The sequence below is a fragment of the Panthera leo genome, chromosome B1 (genome assembly GCF_018350215.1).
Source record: "Panthera leo isolate Ple1 chromosome B1, P.leo_Ple1_pat1.1, whole genome shotgun sequence".
In the NCBI taxonomy this organism is placed as follows: Eukaryota; Metazoa; Chordata; class Mammalia; order Carnivora; family Felidae; genus Panthera; species Panthera leo.
This window is the reverse complement of record NC_056682.1, coordinates 162,234,600-162,258,378: the sequence shown is the minus strand read 5'-3', so window position 1 is coordinate 162,258,378 and position 23,779 is coordinate 162,234,600. Positions and strand designations below refer to the sequence as shown.

General features: G+C 45.2%; 1 protein-coding gene across 6 annotated transcripts in view; it reads right to left on the bottom strand.

Moving 5' to 3' along the window:
• The window catches only part of LNX1 (ligand of numb-protein X 1), a 123,584-nt gene that overhangs the window by 29,160 nt on the left and 70,645 nt on the right, over positions 1-23,779 (bottom strand). For 4 of the 6 annotated variants that reach the window (XR_006201953.1, XM_042936368.1, XM_042936367.1 and 1 more), the window contains 3 exons: positions 6,672-6,913; positions 6,008-6,160; positions 1,089-1,291 (listed from right to left, as the gene is read on the bottom strand). Coding sequence is in view for 5 of the 6 variants with exons in the window: in XM_042936368.1 (XP_042792302.1) it covers positions 1,089-1,291; positions 6,008-6,160; positions 6,672-6,913 (598 nt within the window). In the remaining variant the exon portion in view is untranslated. The other 2 variants (XM_042936371.1, XM_042936369.1) reach the window with 2 other exon arrangements.

The window sequence follows — 23,779 nt, the reverse complement described above, 5'->3', positions numbered from 1 at the left end:
CCGGGGTTATCTCCTAGACAGTTCTGGCAGCATTTTGCCTGCCAGGGCCACTTGAAGACTGTAAGAATCACAACTGCGTATTATACAACCCTCACCGGCAGCAGTTTCCGCTGGAGGGGAGCCACGCGCACTGTCGCTGACTGCGCCGTGGACCATCTCTGGAGGGGGATGGGCCTCGCCTCGTGCTCCACCTCAGGGACCAGCGGGACTTTCAGTATTGCAACGACACCTGCTTTAAATTCTTTCACCTCTTATCACCCCCAAAATAAGAATTTCTGTTAGAGAAATAGCTCATGATGTGTCAGGTGCCCGCCCCTCAATGACCTAGAAGGAATGGAATGAAACCCCCATCCGGGCATCAGACAGGAAATGTGTGACCAGGGAGGGTTTTCTTGTCACTTCTGCCACACGTCTGACTTCTGATAAGCAACTCTTCCTTGACCTTTTCTTTTCTTCTCAACATTCTTCCCTAACGTCCTTCCTCTCACCCAAGCCTCAGGGGACAGAAATGCCCAGGGTGTGCTGTTCTATCACCTGCCTTCCCTGGAATGCCTATGGGTTGGTGGAATAGCTTAGGAATACTTTTTGGGTTTTCTCACGGAGGGCCATTAAGCTACGGGAAATTTACTTTAGAGGGTTGTGTGAATGGGAGTGATTAGATAAAATACAAAATGTTCCATTAATCTGCTCTAAAAACAATATAAGAAGATATATGCTCCAGTTTGATATTATTTTAGGCTATTGTTACTTAAAGTAGGAGGAGGGGGCAGAAAGGAGGAGAGAGGTAGAAGAGAAGAAAGGAGGTAGAGAAGGGGCAGGGGGGATGAAAGGTGGAGGGGAAAAGACAAAATGATACAGAGACACAGAGAGATACTTATATACAGAAAGAGGGACAGACCAGAAGAACAAGACAGAGGGGGACAAAGACCTATCTCAATTAAATGACAAATCTCAGATGAAGAGTCCTATCAACATAATAAATATGGAAAGTGGCCGCTCCATATTGATTCAGCATTTCATCCATCCAATTACTTGCTCCAAAGTGATTTTTATTAAGCCCTTTTCACGGCCCCACAGACGGGCTCTACCTTCAGGATGATGTCTCCTGGCAGGAGCCGGCCGTCCCTGGCAATCACCCCATCACGGTAAATGTGCTGGATAATGATATGGACCAGTGGGGTTTCGCTGCCTCCCACAAGCCTAATGGAGAGGCTTTCGTTGGGATCCACTCGATTGATCTTGACGCTCGTAATTTCACCATCTGGAATCAGGTGATACAACCTTGGAAAGACTAAAATGGACAAAGACAGTATTTACTTAAGACACCGACCCAACGGACATTTCCAACCACTCTCCTTCTTGCCAAACTTTGGTTTCAGCCAAACTAAACTATTCATCGTTCCCCATACATGTTTTCCATTTTCCTGCCTCTGTGCCAGGATAAGTTTCTCTGCTTGGAATGGTTTTCATTCTAGGCCTCGGCCCAACTTTTTTCTTCAAGACTTGCATGAAATGATCCCTTTCAATTAAACGCTACCCCGATCCCACTTTCCTTGTTTTGTCTAAACATCCCATTTCTCCCCGAAACTTGTTTCTCACAGCACTGAGCCTTCATTAGCCATGCTCACTTCTTACAGCCTCTCCTGGACTCTAAAATCCTTGAGGACATCACTTCTGACTGTTCCGTGGTTGCGTGCACAGATCGCAAGCATTGGGCAGGGCCTCCCGAGGGTGGAGGAGTGAATGAAAATGAATGAAGGGTCGTGATGGAATCAACTGCAGTTTTATCACTTATCCACGAACACAACAGAACGAACCTGCTCTTCTCTGTCCCTTTTGAAGATTTCTGCCTGGAAGTCCCTGCTTTTTCAGGCTTAGGGAATTACCAGTCCTCTCTACCAGACATTGTGGTCGATAAAGGGAAGTCAAGCAGCCTGATCCATGACCACAAAGAGATGGATGTGGCTTCCAGAACCTCGTCCCTGATCTAGCTGAATTCGGAGCTAACAGGAGGCCCAGAGACCTAGGCGGATGCCTCAGACTCTAACTTTTAACTGAAGGCTCTTCTTTCTGTATGAAATCTTTCACAGGTCCCTTCACCACCCCACCACCACTGCGCCCACACAAGAGCTTCCCTAGTTGCCTGGCTCGACAGAGACAGTTGTGTCCTCCCTCGGGTTTTCTGTAGAGCCAGGGATTCACAACAGGTCCACGGGGGACTTGCCATATAGACCCGTTAATGGGAAAAGTGTGTGGAAGGGACGCCGTGAAATACTGCCCAACCTACACCTAGTTTGCTGATAGCAGGTCCTCCCGGGTTACTGGAGTTTGGACGTGGAGGGCGGAAACGCTTTTGTCTCCCGTAGCTGCTGACAGCTGCCTTTGCCCTAAGATTCTCTCTTCGTTAAGTCATCTGGGAAAGTCCTCTGCAGGTCTGGTTCTGCACAAGGCACCGTTTTCAAAACCCATGACCTTCGTCCATTTTCCCTAATGAACTCTGAGTTCATTAAGAAGGGCTCAACTCTCCAGGAACAATACAGAAAGAATTAAAATTACTTCGAAGCATAGAATAGGATAAACAAGGCAATTGAGCAGTCAGAGGAAGCCTGAGACATTGCAAATGGGGGTCCTTAACGTCCACTGGGATGTAATTTAATGTAAGCGGCTGGCTTTGCTGTAAGGCTACAGGCAACAGCCTTAATCTGTCAGTTTTTGGTGCTCGAAGTACTTGGGTGATTGAGTTCAATGGATGTTTAAACTACTTTGATTACATTAAATAGGTTCTACCACAAGCGTTTGTTGGAACAGGTTTGGGGACAGGGAATGGTGATTTTTAAAAAACCACTTCGAACAAAGAAAGATTTAGAAATAAATCATCCAAGTTGCTGATTCATGCTTCCCTCCCCCTCCCTGTCCATCCCCCACTTCCCCAACCGATTTATAAAAACTGTCTTCCCAAACCTGGACTATTCAGGGCATTTGAGAGTCTGAAAAGACACGCCCAGTCACTTTTGTACATAATGCTAATTAGAACCACGCCAATGAGACCATAGTGACCTTGAAGAGTTAAAATAATTTTTCAACTGCCAAATTTGTGCTGGTCTGGAATGAAACAGGGTTGTTCAAAATTATGTCCTCACCTAAGGGTGTTACAAGCCAGCCAGTTGTGTGCATGTTTTTTTGCATTTAGTCCTTACAACAACCCTATGAAGCAGATTATTACTTTTTGTTTTGGCTTTTGTTTTTGTTTTTTAAATTTTTTTTTATTTTTTTTAATATTAAATTTATTGTCAAATTGGTTTCCATACAACACCCAGTGCTCATCCCAACAGGTGCCCTCCTCAATGCCCATTATCCACCTTCCCCCCTCTCCCACCCCCTCATCAACCCTCAGTTTATTCTCAGTTTTTAAGAGTCTCTTATGGTTTGGGTCCCTCCCTTTTTTTTTTTCTTCCCCTCCCCCATGGTCTTCTGTTAAGTTTCTCAGGATCCACACAGGAGTGAAAACATATGGTATCTGTCTTTCTTTACCTATTTCACTTCACCTAACACTCTCCAGTTCCATCCATGTTGCTACAAAAGGCCATATTTCAGCCAGTCGGGGAGGGACAGAGAATCTCAAGCAGGATCTGCACAGTCAGCACAGAGCCTGATGTGGGGCTTGAACATACAAACCATGAGATCACGGCCTGAGCCAAAATCAAGAGTTGGATGCTTAATTGACTGAGCCACCTGGGTGCCCATGAAGTAGATTATTATTATCCTTGTTTTTAGATGACAGAATGCTGGAGCTCAGAGACGTTAAATAACCAGGCCAGGGCCACCCAGCCAACCAACAGTGGAGCCTCTTTACCCACGTGAAAAGGATGGATAAGTCACGCCACGAGGGTCACCAGACCAGCCACAAGTTGCTGGAGCAGTGAGACTCGAAGGCCATTTTTGAAAGTTTTGTTGCCTCACAAGTCCTGTAAAGACATCACTACCAGGCTTGCTCAGTCTTAACACCTCATCCCATTCTGGGTAATAGCTTCCTGGAGCATCTGAAGAAATCCATTCTCTCCCCCTCTAAGCCCCCTGCACACCTCACATGGCAGCCGTCTTCGTGTTCCTGGATCATAGCACAGATTCGGCAATAACAGTCTGCAAAAGCTCCCGGGTGTGTTCACTGCCCCAAATCAAGACGCCCAAATGGCATTCAAGACCCTCCTAATCTAGCCTTAACCTTGGCTTCTGCTACTTTCTAACACAGCCAAGATCCCAGTGCCCATCCAGGTCATAAACCGCCCCTTAAACACAGATTTTGCCACCCTACCTGCAAATGATGCTCTTTTCCCTGTGGCTGCCGCTGCCATTTATTTATATCTCACTCTTCATGATGCTTTCTTTTCTTTCAGTTATGAATGAGCCTCTTGAAGCCAGAAACTGGATTTTGTAATCTTTACATAATATCACAGAGCCTAGGCCAGTACCTTACGCATAGTATCTCTTATTAAAAAGGTTTCTGCTATAAACATGCAAAAAAGTGTTATTCAGGCAGGAGAAGACTTTACCTGGAGAACTCAGGATGCTTTAATAAGAGAGAGAAATGGCAGAAGGGAAGTTGTAATCCCATTTTCACTGCACAAACATTCAGTGAACACTATCATATGTGCTGGATATTGCACATCATCTTGAGAATACAAAGACTCATCAAAAGAAGCCCTGCTCTTCTGGATGCGGTTACAATGAAAGGTGACACCACTGTAATCAAGATGCAGGTGCATGGAGAACACAAAGGAAAGGGGACTGAGGAAGTCAGGGAGGGCTTCCAAGAGGAGGCAAAGCCCATGCACAGCTTGCAAGGAGGAATCAGAATGCCTGCTAAAGGAGTGCGGGCGTGAAGGTTGTATAGTAGCATGGAAGGGAGAGAAAGACACAGTATTCGCAGGACTGTAATGAGTTCAGAGTAGTTAGAGGATGTAGAGTGTGTGTGTGTGTGTGTGTCGGTGTGTGGGTGTGTGGGTGTGTGTGTATGGGTGCGTGCATGTGCCAGTACAGGTGCGCATAGCGGGAGAGGTGATAAGGAGACAAGAGGGATTTTCTAGGACTGCTCATGGATTCTCTGAAGGCAGGATAAAGACAGTGGCTTGGGATTTACCTCTCAACCCCCCAGGAGTGGAGGGCACTTCACCCAGTGGTTAATGGGTGGGTTCTGGAGCCAGAGGACCTGAGTTTAGCTCCTGTGTCTGTCACTTTCTAGCTGGGTGACTCTGGGCTAGTTTACTCTCTGGGTCTCAGTTTCTTCATCTGTGAAATGAGAATAATAATCCCTGTCCCTTAGCATTGCGACATCTAAATGACTTAGGGCACACACTACCTGGAACATGAGAAAGCTTCATTTTTTAAAGAAAAGTTACTGCGACTGCTCTAAAGCTCTAACGTAAGATAGGAAGTATTTCCTCAGCTTCACTAATATTGGCAAAACCACATAAGATCTAAGAGCCAATAACTTCCTTTGCCCGGATTCTGGAGCCACATTCAAGTTTGGATTTAAAGTTAAACACCCTAAGTAATCTCCCTGTGCCTCAGTTTTCTTATCTGTAAAAGAGGGGTAATAATAGCAGCTACTTCATAGGTTTGTTGTGAGAATTAAGTAAATGCATGAAAAACACACTCAGAACCACACGTTATACATAGCTGCAATAAGATAAAATATTTACATGGTGTTTACTATATGCCAGCCACTATTCTAAATGCTTTTTACTTAATAATTATTATGTTCTGTATGTGTTAAGCTAGCACCTGGAGGTAAGGGTTCCAAAACCTGTGTGTTCAACTTCCGTGAAAAGAGAACAATCACTTCTGCCTTTAGTTACTTATGTAAGAAGTAAGCTAATCAAGGTAAAAAATATTTTATGCCCTCGTGAGGGGAGGTGTCCTAGAAAGCGGGTGGTGGTCAGGTGTCATCACCCCTGAAGTCATTCTGGAAGCCCAGCACCACGTCCACTCTCACAGGGAGCTCACTTACCTTCGGAGGCAGCGGTGCCTTCGGAATTTTCTCTGCCCTGGTCAGCTTGGTTGGCAACTACACTTCCACTCTTTGTCCTTCGAAGAACACTCAAAGCTCGATTTATTTTTTTAAAAGATCTGCTCCTGATACTGGATCGCTCAAAAGGCCGTGCTGAGGACAAGTGAGAAGGGAGAAACAGTAGCTACTCACTCACAGAAATCCTCTTTTATGTATGTGTCTGGTCAGATATATACAATAACATGAAGTGATTGCTTCTAGGTGGTAGGAACATGGGATTTGCTTCCCTGTACTGTCTCTGTTTTCTACCATGAACTATGTATGGCTTGTTGAAAAATCTGCTTTTCTTTCTCGCTGGGCTGGACTGAATGTGGAAGCACTTTTCTTGGGCAGCATGGATAGAAGGATGGGAAGGGGTGGTGAATCATCAGGCCTAACTTCGCCCCTTCCACCAAGTCCAATTACACATTTTTAACAATCTGAGGTACTTGTGGTTTCATTTCACTTTAGAGAATTGGACGTTGGATTGCTGCTGAAACTACCAGAATGATTTCCCCTTAAAACAAAAAAAAAAAATTTGCTAGAACCTTCTACAGTAAATATTCCATGGAGGGCGATTTCAAGGCAAGGAGCCCATTCCCAGAAAACCACCCATTTGACTCACCCCTAGTTCGGTTGCTCCGGCCAGAGTCCAGTGGGCCGTCTGCTGGCTGACCATCCTCGGCTGTGGACACGTAGGCAGGGTTGTCTAGGCCAGGCTCGTTTGTCATTAAGGAGACGGTGGCAGCTGCAGAGACTTCTGGGGAGAGTGCTGTTGCCGTGAGGCTCGCACAGCCATCCGGGAAGCCATCTTGAGAGCGCCTCTTCCTGTCTTTGGTCAGGCCGTAGTGGGAAGCGCCTTTACAGCTGTCACAAAACCAGCGGGAGGTCAGAAAAGTCTCCGGCTTTGCTTATTGTTCAACTGGGCCTCTTCAAGTACACATGCTTGCTACACTCAGAACGTGATTTGTTCACTCCTATGTCCCCCTCCCTGTATCATGTGTATGTACTCAATATGCAGTCACCAACCGAGTGAATTAGTGATTTGAGAAAACAACTTTTAAAAGATGTTTTTTGCATTCTCTTAAAACACTCCACTAGTCCCTGGAATGCAAATTTATATAGTGGTCATGGTATCTACAAGACCAGAGCTTGAGGTTGGCACTCCTCAACTGTTTGGACTTGGTAATTCCCTCTTGTTGGTGTTTATTTTGACCACGAAAGCCCTTAGTCACACTCAGTCCTTTCTTTTGGGTTTGGTTCCCAAAGCACTGAACATAAATACAAAGCTCCTCCCAGATTCCGTATTTAACTGTCTGTGGAAACAGAATCGCCATCACCACAAAGCCACGGGGATTTGCTTAGCAGCACTATTCCCTAGAGGCAAGCTGGCTCCCGGCTTCCATTCTCTACCACTGGGCTGGTAGCCAGCATCAGGGGCTGGGGACTCCTGTCCACTAAAAATGTCATTCGTTGTCTGGTCTTCTAACATTAGGAAAGTAAAACTACATTAAAGGTCTTTAAAAAAACACTAAAGCCGTAATTGCCTATAACCATTCACCGTCCATGTTAAAGAGCAGACCCAAGGGCACCTGGGTGGCTCAGTCGGTTGAGTGTCCAACTTTGGCTCAGGTCATGATCTTGTGGTCTGTGAGTTCGAGCCCCGTGTCGGGCTCTGTGCTGACAGCTCAGAGGCTGAAGCCTGCTTCGGATTCTGTGTTTTCCTCTCTCTCTGCCCCTCCCCCACTCATGCTCTGTCTCTCTCAATTATTTTGTCAAAAATAAACAAATATTAAAAAAAATTAAAAAAAAAAAAAAAAAAAAAGGAGCAGGCCCAAGGGCCAAGAGACCAAGATATAAGCTGATCTCGGTCCATAGTTTGCTGTGTGTGCCCATGTGCTACTGAACAAGTCATTCCAGCTCTTAAGTGGGGTTTTGGTCAGAAAATGGTGATGAGTTAACTATCTCCTTGCACTCTGGTGAGAAGTAGCTGCAGACGGCCACATCAGCTCCCACAGCGGTTGTGAAGGCAGAAATCACGTGGGGGAGCCCCTTTAAGAAATGGCCATTTTGCTCATAACGGATATGCTAATTATAAGATATTTTTATCAATTCATTACAGAAAAATCTTATGTGGTTGAGCTTTTTAAAAATTTTTGTTTTTGAGAGAGACAGAGCAAGAGCAGGGGTGGCGCAGAGAGAGAGGGAGATACAGAATCCGAAGCAGGCTTCAGGCTCCGAGCTGTCAGCACAGAGCCCAACGCGGGGCTCAAATTCATAAACCGTGAGATCATGACCTGAGCTGAAGTCGGACGCTTAACCAACTGAGCCACCCAGGCTCGCCGTGGTTGAGCTATTTTAAGTAACTATTTTAAACAAATATAGGTTGAGTGCTTATTTGGAACAATGGTTCACGTTCTTGAAAGTAAATGGAATCAAACAGCAGTCTACAGTTGATGAGTACACGATTTATAGAGCCGGAAGAAATACAGCTGGTGGATAGGATGGCTTATTGTCTGAATCAGAATCCTTGCTCTGAAGTTTACCGGTGTAGTCGGGGGCAATTTTGTGAACCTGGTTAAATTTCCTGATCCAGACATACATTTGGGGCAGTGGTGAGGTCAGGTCAATATTAAGTCTTGTCCAGATTTTAATACCCTACCAGACATGCAGTAAGTTATCAATAGACTGTAGCTACTTCCATAACGGATCCATTCTAGGATGCCTGTTTTTGCAAACTTTAACATCTCCCGAGATTAGAATGCACAGATGATTGAGGGGTCATGCAGCTTCTGTTGCCAAGCTGCAGTCATGATGCAAATGCCATTGTCCGAGCGTGGCAAACAGTCACAGGTGTCCGTTCCTGGGACTACACCATTGAATTTCACTGCCATTAAATGTCTTAGAAAAGATTACATTAGGATTCAGCATTGGTCTGGAAAGTTAGTGTACACGTAAAAAGTCTCAAAAACAGAGCAGCGGCATGTAAATGTTTGATGTTGATGAAGCAAATGTTAATCTTTAGTAGGAGGACAGCAATTCTGTATTTTCTTGCAAAGAGATCAGCAAATGCTTTATTTGCTCAGAAACACAGATACTCCCAAGGAGATAAAAAGTGGTGTTACATTTCCTTACTGAGATCACTCAAAAGGATTGGCCTATTTCGTGCCAAACGATACAACTAGAGGGCAGGAGAGGTCACCAGATTTGTCTGAACGGATTTCAAAGCCACAGGAGTCTGATGGGACCAGTCCACACATTGCAGGGAAATCTTTAAAAGTGTTTTGGAATAATTTAACCAGTGACAAGTTTTAAAACTGTTGGTATAGAAAATATGTTCCTTATGATCAATGGCATCTTAGATTTGATGAAATGTGGTTTTAATATTAGTAGGAAGAACTTGGATTATACAATCCTATACCCTTATCTTATAGAAAATGAAATAGGCCTCCAGTTTTAAATGTTAGTCTTTCCCTCACTGGAAGAATACAAGCTCTCTGCTTGAATTGGTAAGGTTTCACTGTTCGGATTAGCTACTCAGGCTTGAAATGGTTCTGCTTAAAAATAGCAAAGTGGTTGATATGGGAAACTAAAAAATTGGAAGAACCACCGTGTGATGGAAAAAATAAAAGCCAGCATGCATTTGAACAGCTCCAAAGTCATAAATACATGAGCGGAACACTGCTATGCAAGCCAGCGATATTTGGTTAGCAACGCATGGGAAGGAAGTTCCTAGACTATTTAGTTGGACGGGAAACAGTCTTTCTTTTCTTGGGGCAGCAATGCCCTTGACCATGGGTCCTGCCAGAGCATGAAATGAATTTTCCAGTTGGACAAATGGCTGGTAAGGGCACAAGCCATGGCTTTCTGGGGGGATACAGCATATCCCCAGTGGAACAAAGGGACGATATCTTTTGCTGCCACATCCACGTGGAGGGTCAAGGTATTTAAAATATCCAAATCTGAAGGCTATGACATTAAGAAACGCCTGCTGTTCCAAATCCTTGGGGTTCTAGAGACAGTTTTTAGTCTAGGAAAGAAAAACCTTATAAAATGGGTAAGTAAACTTCACTTTGGCCCCACATCATAGCTATCCTTACAACAGCCAGGGGGCGGTGTATAGAATCCAGATTTAAACGTTCAGACTCATAGCCTTGTATAAAAAATGTTCTGCTAAAGCAACTCATAATTATGTGATGGTGCTCGTTCCAGTTTCTTGGCTTAGCTGGAATCCGAGGCACGGAATGATCTATGAAGGTAGCAGCTTGTACTCACTAATTATCTCTTTTGTGGTGACTAACACTGAGGGCTCTTGATTTATAAGGACAAAAGAGGGGAGGAGTGGGGAAGAGCTGATTAGCATTGGCCAGGACAGGAACATATGGTGAACCCTGGGTTGTGTTCAAAGCAAGCAGGATTTATTCTCCCTTTTAGTTATCCTGAGAACTAAGTACTCTCAGGTGGTGATGGGTGATGGCCATGAACTTGAAGGATGAATACAGGGAACATAAAAAAAAAAAAAACAAAAAACATATTTCAACCAAATCACTCATTTTGGATATGCTATCTGTTCAAAAGAACTCTGAAAATCAAATTGTTTTGGTAATAATGGAGTTGGGATCCTGAGCTCCCATATCAGTTAGCAGAAGCAAATCAGTGTGTGTGTGTAAGTTTATTTATTTTTGACAGAGAGAGAGAGAGAGAGAGACAGACAGACAGACAGAGAGGCAGAGAGAATCACAAGCAGGTTCCACACTGTCAGTGCAGAGCCAGACATGGGACTTGATCTCATGACCTGAGCTGAAATCAAGAGTTAGACACTTAACTGACTGAAAGGCAAATCAGTCTAAATATAAAAATGTGGACAATGGATGTTCCGTGGAATTTTTTTTTTTTTTTTTTTTTTTTTTTTTTTTTTTTTTTGCAGGGGCATGGGGAGAAAATGAACTCCCTTCTTGCAAAAATTCCTGAGTCCATGAGTTTGCTGCTAACAAGAGTTGACCTGAAGCAGGATAGGCCCCAACATAATTCACAGAGGCTCTAAAGGGGTGTCCTGCTAAATTCAGCCAACAAGGAGACATGAGCTGCTTTGCAGTGGACCTTCTGACAGGGAACTTACCCACTTGTGATAGCAGAAGTTGTAAGAAAGAGAGCCTCAGTGCCCTCATTATAATAGTCTGCCTAACTACACAACCTCCCTTTGATCTAACTTCCCTCACGTTCTATCTTGGTTTACTTCTGAACTAGGTAAGCATCAAGTCTGCTCTTCACATCAAGTTCATTAATTGCCCAGTGTGAGCCTACTTTAAACCGAGACTTGTGAACTCATATGCTAGCGAAGTGAGGTGAGGAAATGGGGAAGGTCAGGCCAGCTGGGGTCCGTGGCGAACAGCTCTGCTCCATTTCAAGGGTACAGCAGCCGTCATAGGACTTCACTCATCTAGGTCTCAGGAAGACCAGCCTAAGATCAATGGGGTAAGAAAAAGAAATAAAGCACATCCAAATTGGGAAGGAGGAAGTAAACCCGTCACTATTTGCAAATGACAGGATATTGTAGAAAACCCTAAAGACTCCACCAAAAGACTATTAGAACTAAGCAACGAATTCAGTAAAGTTGCAGGATACAAAATCAATATGCAGAATTCTGTTGTGTTTCTATACATGAACATTTTCTGATAATTCATTGAGAAAATTCCATTTATAATTGTATCAAAAGAAAGAAAATACTTCTGAATAAATTTAACCAAATTGGTAAAAGACCTATACATTGAAAACTGTAAAACATTGATGAAAGAAATTGAAGAAGATGCTAATAAAGACATTCTGTGCTCATGGATTAGAAGAATATTGTTAAAATATCTAAAAGTAATCTAGATTCAAAGCGATCGCTATCAAAATTCCAATGCCGTTTTTCACAGAAATAGAATAAGCAATCCTAAAATTTGTATGCAACCACAAGAGACTTCTAATAGCCAAAGCAATCTCGAGAAAGAACAAACCTGGAGACCTTGTGCTGCCCGATTTCAAAACAGTACAGTATTGTCATAAAAACAGACATGTGGATCTAGGAAACAGCATGGAGTCAGAAATAAACCCACACATATGTGGTCAATTTATGATAAAGGAGTCAATAGCATACGATGAGAAAGGGTGGTCTCTTCAATAAATGGTGCCGGGAAAACTGGACAGCCACATGCAAAAGAATAAAATTGGACCCCTGTCTTACACCATATGCCAAAATTAACTCAAAACGTATTAAAGACTTGGGGCACCTGGGTGGCTCAGTTGGTTAAGCGTCTGACTTTGGCTGTGGTCATGATCTCATGGTGCATGAGTTCGAACCCCACGTTGGGCTCTGTGCTAACAGCTTGGAGCTTGGGGCCTGCTTCGGATTCTGTCTCTGTCTCTCTCTCTTTCTCTCTGCCCTTCCTCTGCTCATGCTCTCTCTCTCTCTCTCTCAAAAATAAACATTAAAAAAAAAGCCTTAAAACTAATGAAAAATGGATTAAAGACTTAAATGTAAGACATGAAACTATAAAACTCGTAGAAAAAAGCATAAGCAGTAAGCTCCTTGGCATTGGTCTTGAGGATGACTTTTTGGGTCTGACACCGAAAACAAAGGCAGTAAAAACAAAACTAGACTGGTGGGACTACCTCAAACTAACAAGCTGCTGCACAGCACAGGAAACCATCACCAAATTGAAAAGGCACCTACCAAATGAAAGAAGATATTTGCAAATCATATTATCTCATAAAGGGTTAATCTCCAAAACATCGAAAGAATTCATACAATAACAGAAAACAATTAACAATGGGCCAAAGATTTCGATAGGCTTTTTTTCCCCAAAGAACATATACAGATGGCCAACAGGTACATGAAAATATGCTCACCATCTCCAAACATCAGGGAAATGCAAATGAAAACCATCATGAGATATCATGTCACACCCGTTAGAATGGCTATTATTAAAGACCAAGAAAGAAGTGTTGGTGAGGACGTGGAGAAAAGGTAACCTTGTGTGCTGTTGGTGGGAATGTAAGTTGCTGCAGGCACTCTAGGTTTTGAGGTTCCTCAAAAAAACTAAAATAGAAATACCATATGATCCGACAATTCACTTCTGGGATTTTTTGGAAGAAAACAAAAACACCAGTTCAAAAAACATCTGCACCCCACGTTCACTGCAGCATTATTCACAAAAGCCAAGATATGGAAACAAGTGTCCATCAATGAATGAATGGATAAAGAAAATGTGGCATATACAATATGATAAAATATTACGGAACCAGAAAAACGAAGGATATCTCGCCATTTGTGACATGGATGGACCTTGAGCGCATTATGCTAAGGGAAGTAAGTCAAAGAAAAATATCATATGATCTGTGGAATCTGAAACAACAGTAGTGGGGGGCCTGGGTGGCTCAGTAGATTAAGCGTCTGACTTTGGCTTAGGTCATGATCTCGTGGTTGGGGAGTTTGAAGCCCACGTTGGGTCCTGTGCTGACAGCTCAGAGCCTGGAGCCTGCTTCGGATTTTGTGTCTCTGTCTCTCCCTCCTCCCCCACTCCTGTTCTGTCTCTCTCAAAAATAAATAAATAAACTCAAAAAAAAAAAAAAAAAAAGAAATAAAACAACAGTAGCAAAAGCAAAACAAGAGAACCCAAAAGTAATAGAAACAGATTGGGGGTTTCCAGAGAGGGGAATGTGGAGGTGGGTAAAATGGGTAAAGGGGATCAAAGGATACAAATATCCGTTATAAAAGAAGTCATAGGGATGTGATGTACAGCAGGGTGACTATAGTTCATAATAATGCATTGCATAGTTGAAGGTGGGTAAGAGTAAATCTTACAACTTCTCGTCTCCAAAGTAACATGTTGTAACTATGCAGGAGATAGATGTTAACTAGACGTATTGTGGAAATCATTTCACAATATCAAATCGTTATGTTGTACACCGGAAATTCGTCACTAATCTATGTCAACTGTACCTTAAGAAAAAAATAAAAGCCCAGTGTGGCTGGGGTGAAAACTTCATAAGCTGAAATCCAGTTTTAAATGTACAGTCTCTTGATTTTTTTTTTTTAAGTTGACAACAAATTCACCACTTTAACGAACGTTGCGTGAGCCAAAATACATCTGAAGGTCAGATGTATCTTAAGGGATGACAATTTCTCCCCCTGGAAATAAAAAAAAATAATAACCCTGTCAACGTCAGTAGGTCAGACCCATTTCTCTCTTATCAGTCCTCTTTGAGGCAGGGCTCTCCTTTTACCGTCTCCCCAATCTCCCTCTCTCCCCACTTGAGTGACGGTCTGTGTTTGGCATGCGTAGGGGAGATGGCTCTCAAAGGGGCTTCCCTTTCATCATTTGCCCCAGCCCTATTTCTGATCCAAGTTGGAGAAAGACATTGAATTCTCAACTGTTGGCCTTTCACTCCTGGGAGAGCTAATTACTTGCCCTAAGTCGTTACATAATGGGAAAGGGAGCCATTCAACCCTAATGGATGTACTCACTCTTTCAGGCAAGGAGAACCAAGATCAGAAAGCTCTGGAGGGAAGTGAGTTCCCCCGCCCACAGCTGGGTCTTAGGCTTCAGCTGCTCCACTGAACAGGATGAGTGACTCAAACTTTGCTCAAGGTCCTCGGGGCTAGGCCTGGAGACTGCTGCAAGAGACGTGGTCACCATGACATAGTGACAGGCTCTCCCTGTTGTGTCCTTGGACAGGCCACCGAGATTCTCAGGAAGCCACAGTGCATCCTCAGAGACAGCCTTTGTCAAGGTGCTTGGTGGCCCTCAGTCACATGTACTCCCTCTCTTGTGCCATCACCCTGGCCCTCCTGACCCTGTACCTCCATTGTTCTGCAACAAACCCGGCCCATCCCCCTCCTACCAGTCTTTCCCCCCCGCCCACTCCATCCTAACTTCACCCACACAATTTCTTTTTACTCAAAAAATTTCCCATAGAAATATTTCCCACTGCTTATCGGATTGTCTCAATTCCTCGGGCCGACATTCTGGGCCTTGCCTCATCTGTGTGGGTCATTGGGCTCACTACAGGGTCTGGCAGCCCAGGAGGGGGCTGGAAAGAAGACCGCTATTACCTATCGATCTGCTACGTACTGTGTTACGCTCTACATACGTGGCCTTCTTCAACCTTCCCAATGGTTGAAGGGAACATTCACTAGGCCACCTCCACTCCTCACAGATGAGGATGTGGAAGCCAGAAGGGAAGGAAGCCTTGTCTGGGTTCCCCGAGTGCAGCTGGGATTTGAATCCAGGCTGTGGGGTTCTATGCTTTCACCCCTCCCATGGCCTGGCCTCTAGCCCAGAACTTCCCCCTGCACTCCAGGCTCATATATCAACCTGCTTCCGACATGTTTTCACCTCCTCATCTCATAGGCACCTTGGACTTAACATATCCAAACACCCTAAGGTTCCCTGCCAAATCAGCTCTTCCCACATCTTCCCTGTTTTATTGAACAACACCATATATCTTCCTGGTGTTCAGGCCAAGACCCTCAGCGCCATCCCCGATTCCTTTCTTTCTCTCAACACTCCAAATACAACCAACAAGATATATCCAGAATCCAACTACTTCTCGTCACTTCCACGGCCACCATCCATGCCTGGGTTATCGTAACAGCCTCCTAAGAGGCATCCCTGCTTCTACACATTTCTCCCTTCCCCATCTATTTGCGTAAGTTGCTTGCAATGGCTCACAGAGCCTGTGTTCTCTGTCCGGTTACCCCACCCCTCACTCATTCACCCCCTGCTGGTCCTCACCAGGCCCAGCACATTCCTGCTTTGCATCCTGTTGCCCCTGTCTGGAACACTTTCTTCAGATTCCCACCTGGTCTGCTCCTTTATCTTCAGGTCTGTGATTAAAATCCACCTTCCCCAACTACCCTATTATTTAATTTTTTTTTTTAACGTTTATTTATTTTTGAGACAGAGAGAGACAGAGCATGAACGGGGGAGGGTCAGAGAGAGAGGGAGACACAGAATCTGAAACTGGTTCCAGGCTCTGAGCAGTCAGCACAGAACCCGACGCGGGGCTCGAACTCACATACCGCGAGATCGTGACCTGAGCCGAAGTCAGACGCTTAACCGACTGAGCCACCCAGGCGCCCCATAACTACCCTATTATTTAAAGCAGCTTTCTCTGGATCATCCTGCTTATTATTTTTTTTTTTCTTTACAGAATGCAAGCTCCAAAGGGAGGTGGAAAGAGTCTAGTTGCATAATTCAGCCAATAGAGCCAAACTCTGAAATCTCGGTCCCTCAATGAGTGATGACTTCCTCGTTGGTACTCATGTTGGTGCTGGGGGAAGTTAGCTTGTGGATTCCCACATCACCACCCCTCCCCCGCCGCCTGCCTATGTTCCAGGCACATTAGCTCAGCCTTGGTTGACCAGTTAGCTCTGGGCAAGTCTTGTTTCAGAGGCTTTAAAGGGACAAAGTCTTGCTTACCGAGGTGCCTCTCGGAAGGTCTGAATAGCATGTACATTACCTAGGGCAGGCACGCAACAAACATTTGTTGAGTTGAACTGAACAGTCACCCTTCTGGCATTCTATTTATTGAAATTATCAAACTGGGAATGGATGGACTCACCCCCGTGGCCCTGATAACACATAATTATCGTGGTTGATTGCAATAGCATCCCAGTCTTTTTCCCTCAGCAAGCTCATGATGTTCCTTTCCCTTCCCCTCATCCCAACTGAAGAGGCGAAAAAGGAGAGGGAGGAGGGAAGACATTTTTTTTATTCCTCTTTTCTTTTTCCCTAGTAACTTTAATAGGATCTCATTTGATATGGATTTTAAAACTATTACACACATAGAAGTAATAGTTACCATACATCTTCCTTTGATGGATTATGCTGGTAGAGTGGGCTGATTTTAAAATACTTTTTTTTTTTCATTCAATGAACACTCATGGAGTCCTTCCTGAGAAAGATGACACAGCAAGGTGGAAAAAGCCCAGGCTTTCAAGTTTAAAACATATGGGCGGGAACCCTAGGTCTGCTACCTTCCTGTTCCGTGACTTTGAACAAGTTCCTTAATCCCTGAGCCTCATTTCCCAGGTATAAAATGGGCACAATGATGTTTACTGTAAGATTTAAAGATTCATGCAAAGTGCCTAACAGGACCTGGAATACAGTAGCAATAAACAGTAACTAACATAATTATTGTGTAACAGGCAAAAACAAAAACACCCTCTACAGTGTATGCACCCGAGGAAAGGAACATGGAAACAGAAAAACCATCAGGCCACGTTATCTGAGAGAGACAGAAGTACAAGCCAAGTGCTGAGAGATCAGAGGAATGAGGCCGTGCGTTCTGCTTGGAGGTAATCAGGGAAGGTTCCCCAGAAGAGGTGAACTTGGAAACGAGTCTAGAAAAATGAAGGACATTGATCTAGCAGTCTAGATACAAATGCTACCTTCAAAGGCCCCAAGGATGCAAGTACATGACAGGTACCAGCCTCATGGGGTTCGATGTAGACTTTCTCCCAAGTGACACTGACAGGGAAAAAAGCAGAGCTGAAGTGAGACCAATGAGGAGGGCAGAAGCTAGGAGTGAGCTGGGGATAAAACCCAAGACGCCTGACTACCAGTCCATAAACCACTGTTGAGGTCCACCAGGGTTACACCATGCCCACAAGCGAGGGACCTGATGCCAACACAGGAGAGGGTAGGAGGGAGCCAGAGGCACGAAGTTGACAGTGGAAGGCTCAAAGTCACCTCCTCAGAGACCCCGTCAATCTAAAACAGACCACCTCTCCCAGCAGCACCTGCTTTCACTTCCTGGCACCTTAACATCTTTGGAAGTTATTTTGTAGGTTTACTCGCCTCCTTTCCAAATACGTGTCTCCCCCAAAGAAGACAGATTCCACGAGAGTAAAAGTCTGGCTCGTCTCGTTCACCATGAGCTTTCAATACTGTGCTAACAGCTCTCATGGATGTGGCTGGGTCAGCAGCCCGAGAGATTTGGGGAACAACAGTTTTTTCTTATTCTTTTCATTAGATGCTTTCTATTCATACTTTCAATTGTGCTAGCCCAGATGGCTTTTTTTCTTTTGATGGGTTTTATTGAGGTGTAATTGACAAATAGCATTAGTTTCAGGTGTACATGATTTGATATGTGTTTGCATTTCAAAATGATCTCCTAAGTGATCAAATGATAATAAGTCTACTAACTTCCATCACCTACACAGTTACAATTCTTCCCTTGTAATGAGAACTTTTAAGACCTACTCCGAGCAACTTTTAAGTATGCGATACGGCATTATTAACTATAGTCCCCATGCTTTACAGTGAATCCCCATGCTTATTTTATAACTGGAAGTTTGCACCTTTTCACACCCTTCGTCCATTTAACACACCCACCCACCCCCTCCTGTCCACCACCAATCTGTTCTATCTCTATTTTTTAATATTCCACATGTGAGCGAGATCACACGGTATTTGTGTTTGTCAGACTTATTTCACTTAGCATAGTGCCCTGCACTGTGTTTTTCCTTGCTCCTTTTATTTGATGCTTTCTGTTTATACTTTTTAATTGTGCTGGCCCAGATGTGTTTTATTCGTTGCAGGCTGCCTTCTATTCTTCGAAGAAGGCGGGCTGTATATTTTAAATACATGATAACTAATATTTCATGATCCTCTTAATGCACAGCACTAGAAATCTTTGTGCTCAAGATAAAAATAAATGCATCAGTCATCAGCTTCCAAAACAGTCCCATCTGAGCTCCCTGAGCCCACCCTCGAGCAGGACCCACCCTTGCGAATTAATCCTGATCATGTTACTTGGAAGAGACTCAAGTAACAGTAACACAACTTCTATTAATATGATTCCTCTGGTTTTCAGGCAGCCTGGTCCTGAGCACAGGACTTCCTTAGGGAACTTCCTTCCTGAATTCAGACTGGAAATTTTCTGTATTTCTTTCAGTATACCCGTAGCTTCTTAAATAATCTCTCTTTGGTCTAAGAATGCTAGGTAAAGTCATTTTTCCTTCTTTGGATGACTTTTTCTCCTCCTTGAAGTTAAAACCCACGTTCCCTGGGGTCAAATTACGTGGTCGCTCACAAAGCTATCAGAAACCATAAGTGAAAAAAAGTCATTAGCACTTTTGTGTAGCCACGAGTGAAGTAAACATCAGTTAATAAGTAAAAGAGGTCAGCATTTGGTCAAGCCCACCCTCTGGGAGTTCGTTTAGACCCTGAGTATGAACTTGAGCCTGAAAGGCCCTTACCCTGGGGAGCCCATGGACTTCTTACATCACCACCAACCACATACTCCTTCCTCTCATTAGTCCCTTTCGTCTGCCTCCAAACCACTAGGGAAAATGTCCCCAGCAATTCCAACCACCCCTGCCTCACTTGTTAATGAATACCAGAAAGGGAAAATTAAAAACACACTGGAAAGCAACAGGGAAACGCAGGCCAAGCTTTGGGCAGCTGTAACGCCGGCCTCTTGGGCACGGGGAAGTGGGGAGAGGTGCAGGGTGCTTTTAAGGTAGAACTGGCTCAGGAAACACACGTGCCCGAGCGACAACTTAAGCAAGCACGCTTGACTCAGTTTACCCAAGATGCTGATATGTTCCTACACTGACCTATGGGGGAGATCACCCACTGCCTGCAGACGTTAGAAACAGTTGTCCAGTCTCTGCACGGGCTCAGTTTTTGTTTTGGGGGAGGCAGGCGAGAAGTAGATATTCTGTAACCTCATGTGAATGGCTCTCCTTTTCTATTTTTTCTATTTGTTTACAGCGTTAGGTCTGGAAGACCATCTGTGGCTTCAATTCTCAACTCACAGGTGAATAACATAATCACAGCCAGCACCTACAGTATCCCTACCGTGGACCAGTAGGCCCACGTAGTCCTCCCGTCATGTCAGTGAGGAAGATCCCCACCGTCATTTGCTAGTGAGAAATTAAGGCACAGAGAGATTAAGTAACTTTCCTAAGGTCACACAGCTGGTAAGTAGAGGCACTGACATTCTAACCCAAGACTTTTAACTGAGGCATGCACCCTAGTGCTAGAAGATACCATGCCCCCTGGTGGCTGAGGATTCGGAGCGACGGCAACGTAGGAGGAAGGGAGAAAGCAAGGAACCTTAGGAGCAGGTTATTTACAACCTTATATTCTTTATTGCAGATACCGTTCATGGTCAGCTGCTGAGCGGGCTATGACCGATGGAAACAGCAGGAGCTGGCAAGTGTGGCCCTGCGGTCATCTTCAGGCCTACAGTTGACAGGAGGAGCAGGGAGCTTCGCGTCGCCATATGGCTTCACTTCCGCCACATCAACAGGCCGTGTCTGTAGGGTACTCTCGGTGGGTTAGCGTGTGGGGGGAGCAGGTACGGTGGTCCCCACATGCCCTTGGACGTGCTGTCTCCCTGCCATTCTTCCTCTCTAAAAAGACCTAGTTGTTTCTGAGAATAGGTGTGGCCCCCAGCATCCCAGGAGGCAGAGGCTTAAAAGGATCTTGTCAGGGTATGTGAGCACCTCTAAGGGATTCACTCCTTTTCTAGAGAGAGCCCCTTCGTCCAGGCACTCAGATTCAAATGTGCAGTATAAAGACACAGCACTCGTCGTTGCAGCCAGGAAGCAGAACCCCCCTTCCGGCATATAGTTACAAGGTTAGCAGTGGCCTAATGCTAGGCCACCACGCCCACACCATTCACCTCACGGTGCCAGAGGCATTTCGCCATCGGACATCGTCGCACGAAGAACAAGGGGGAGTGGAGTACAAGAATCTGAGAGGCCATTCACATAAATGACAGTAGGTGGTTACAATTCAATTCTGTTATGATCAGTTGTTGAGCTCTAACTGGGGCCTGATGTAGCAGTGAAACTTCCTCCTAGGTATGGATGTCAGGAGAACACAGCCCAGAGAGGGTTTGGTACCACCAGCAATCTCAGGCTTCCACTCCGGGTTTGGGAATGGATCCCCGGCAGGTAGCAGGTACTACCAGAAGGAGAAAAGAGGCAGACCCACGCAGCCCACGCTGGCTGGGAGCACATCTTCTCTGCTGAGAGCAAGCCAGAACAGCAACCACCTGGGGGGTTATTTGTTGTGTGCTTGGTCTTTTTCACCAGGCACGGTATTGTGGCTTACGCCGTCAAGATACCGCCCCGGCTGGATGATAGTTGTCCCATTTTACAAATGGGGAAAAGGAGGCTCAGAGAAGTTAAGTAACTTATCCAAGAGGACACAGCAGTAAACCAAGGAGCTGAAAGTCAAACATATTTCTTCTGTCTGGGATTGTGTCGTCAATTTTTTTTTTTTAATTTTTTTAACGTTTATTTATTTTTGAGACAGAGAGAGACAGAGCATGAACGGGGGAGGGGCAGAGAGAGGAGACACAGAATCCGAAGCAGGCTCCAGGCTCTGAGCCATCAGCCCAGAGCCCGACGTGGGGCTCAAACTCACGGACCGCGAGATCGTGACCTGAGCTGAAGTCGGACGCTTAACCGACTGAGCCACCCAGGCGCCCCTGTGTGGTCAATTTAAACCCTGTAGCTGTCCAGTTTTTATTCTTGGAATAACTAAAACACATAGCCCTTGACACGGGCCAGGCAGCCCTAAGCCCTTCACCCGCTTTCATTCAACCCTCCCAACAACATAATGGGGTAGAGAATAGTATCATCCCCATGCTGCGAATGTGGAAACTTAATCCAGAAGTTCACTTGCCCATGGTTAAGCAGTTAGTCGCTAAGGTGGCCAGTGATCCCAGTTTGCCTAGGACTGACTGGGGTCCTGGGATAAGGGGGTTCCAGTTTTAAAATCAGGTGAGCCCCCCAAGTAAACCAGGATGAGCCACTCACCCTGCAAGTAGCAGAGACAGAACCTAAAGTCAGAGCTCTGACTCCAAATAATACGCTCGTCATCGATTTTTGCCACGATTTCACAGAAACAGAAGCGAGTTGGGTGGGGCTTCTGTGGTTTCGGGTGCCTCCCCGCACGTACTCACATGACACCCTCTTAGAAGGGGGTCCACAGGGCCACCCTCACTGCTGACTTGGTACAGCACCTTGCACGTCCAAACCGCGTGAAATTCCAGAGCTTCCAGTCACCAGGAGAATCTACTCCACTGTTCAGTTAGGAGGAGCCCAGCTGATAGCCAGCAGTGCCTGATAAATACCAGTGCTGCTCCCTGGGGTGATGCTCAGGGTTCTAAAGCCACAGCCAGATGTGAACTTGACAGTGCTTAATGAGGGATGGCTGAGGGCTCGGGCACAGTCCAGATGCCAGGTCAATTCCTCACAGAGACGTCAGAATAGTTTATCCATTCCCTGAGTCTCCTGCATCTTCGGGGTCACAGAGTTGTTTTCCTGGACACTTTGGGGGAGGGAACAGACAGTTCTCATGCCACAGATGATTTGAGCTTTCTGTCCATGGATTAAGGGTGTGTGTGTGGTGGCGGGGGGGGGGGGTGGTGGTGAAGGGGGAGGTTGTCTTTTTTGGTTAACATTTGGTCTGTGCCATTCTCGGTTCCATTCAGAATGATCATCTTTACCTTTAAAACACTTGGAACTAACTAAAGGTTAGCTTCTCATTTTCGGGAAAGCGGGCTATGGATCAACTGTACTTTCTATTTCAGGATCGACTAGGAAATGTTTTTAGGGTAACTGGGAAAGGGTGGATTTCATAGTGGTATGGGTTTGTAAATATCGCTGCTGCCCAGTGAGGTTTTCAGGCTGGCTTTGAAAGCAGCGTAGCTTTCCACTTGCTCGAGGAGTCTTTTTGAACACCTCGAGTTTTTGTGAAGCCTGCACAACCCCAGCGCCTGTCCAGAGGTGACGGCTTGGCATGCAGGTGGGGGCGGGAGAAGACGGCATGGCATGCGAGTGGAAATCATTGCCAGACGACATGTTAAAGCATTTCCTTCATTCCTCAATGTGCATTCCATTCCGGTTCTTAGGGAAACTATGAAATGCTGGACTTTCTCCGAGCCCCTTCTGAGCTGGGTGTCAGGAGGCCTCCTGGACATACGACTGGGCACTCGGATGTTGAGGAAGTGTGTTCTCCCTCATTCTGTTTGAGAACGTGTCATGCAAAGATATTTGGCACTCTTGTGACAAATCGTTTTGCATGAAACACACGCAAAAATTCTACTTTATCAGCCAGTTTCTATTTGCTAATTGAGCTTCCTCTTCCCTTTCAACATATTGGAAGGAAATCACCTTTCCTCTCCTGTGAATCAGATTTCCTTTCCCCCAAATTGTGTTATGCAAATGGAAGGAAGGGAAAGTGAGGGACTCTACTATTTACTTCTAGGGTCACGGAAAGCCTCTCCTTTCTCCATCTCTCTTTCCAGGCCCCCCTCTGATTATCACTCTGCTCGATTCCTCTGTTTGGGCACAGTCGCTGCTCTAGACAAGGCTCTCTGCAGTCCAGCACACTACAAACTGTCCCTCCTCGTGTCACACGGGCCTCTCCCACAGGTTTTTGTTTGAGCTGGCTCCCCACCTGGAGTGGCTGCCGTTCAAACAAATCCAACTCATTTCCCCAAGACCTGCCCCTAATCCCACTTTCTCCATTGAGGTGTCAGGGGAATCTCTCTTCTCTCATTCATTCGTTCCACAAATATGTGAGCGATGGCTTAAGTCCACCAAATGTAAGGCACAAGGCTAGGTGCTCGTAAGACTTCCCTCTTAGCAATCTAGCACAGAAGGAAGACAGGCAGGCAAACAAGTATAGTAGGAACTAGTTTTACCCCAGGACCTCAGTG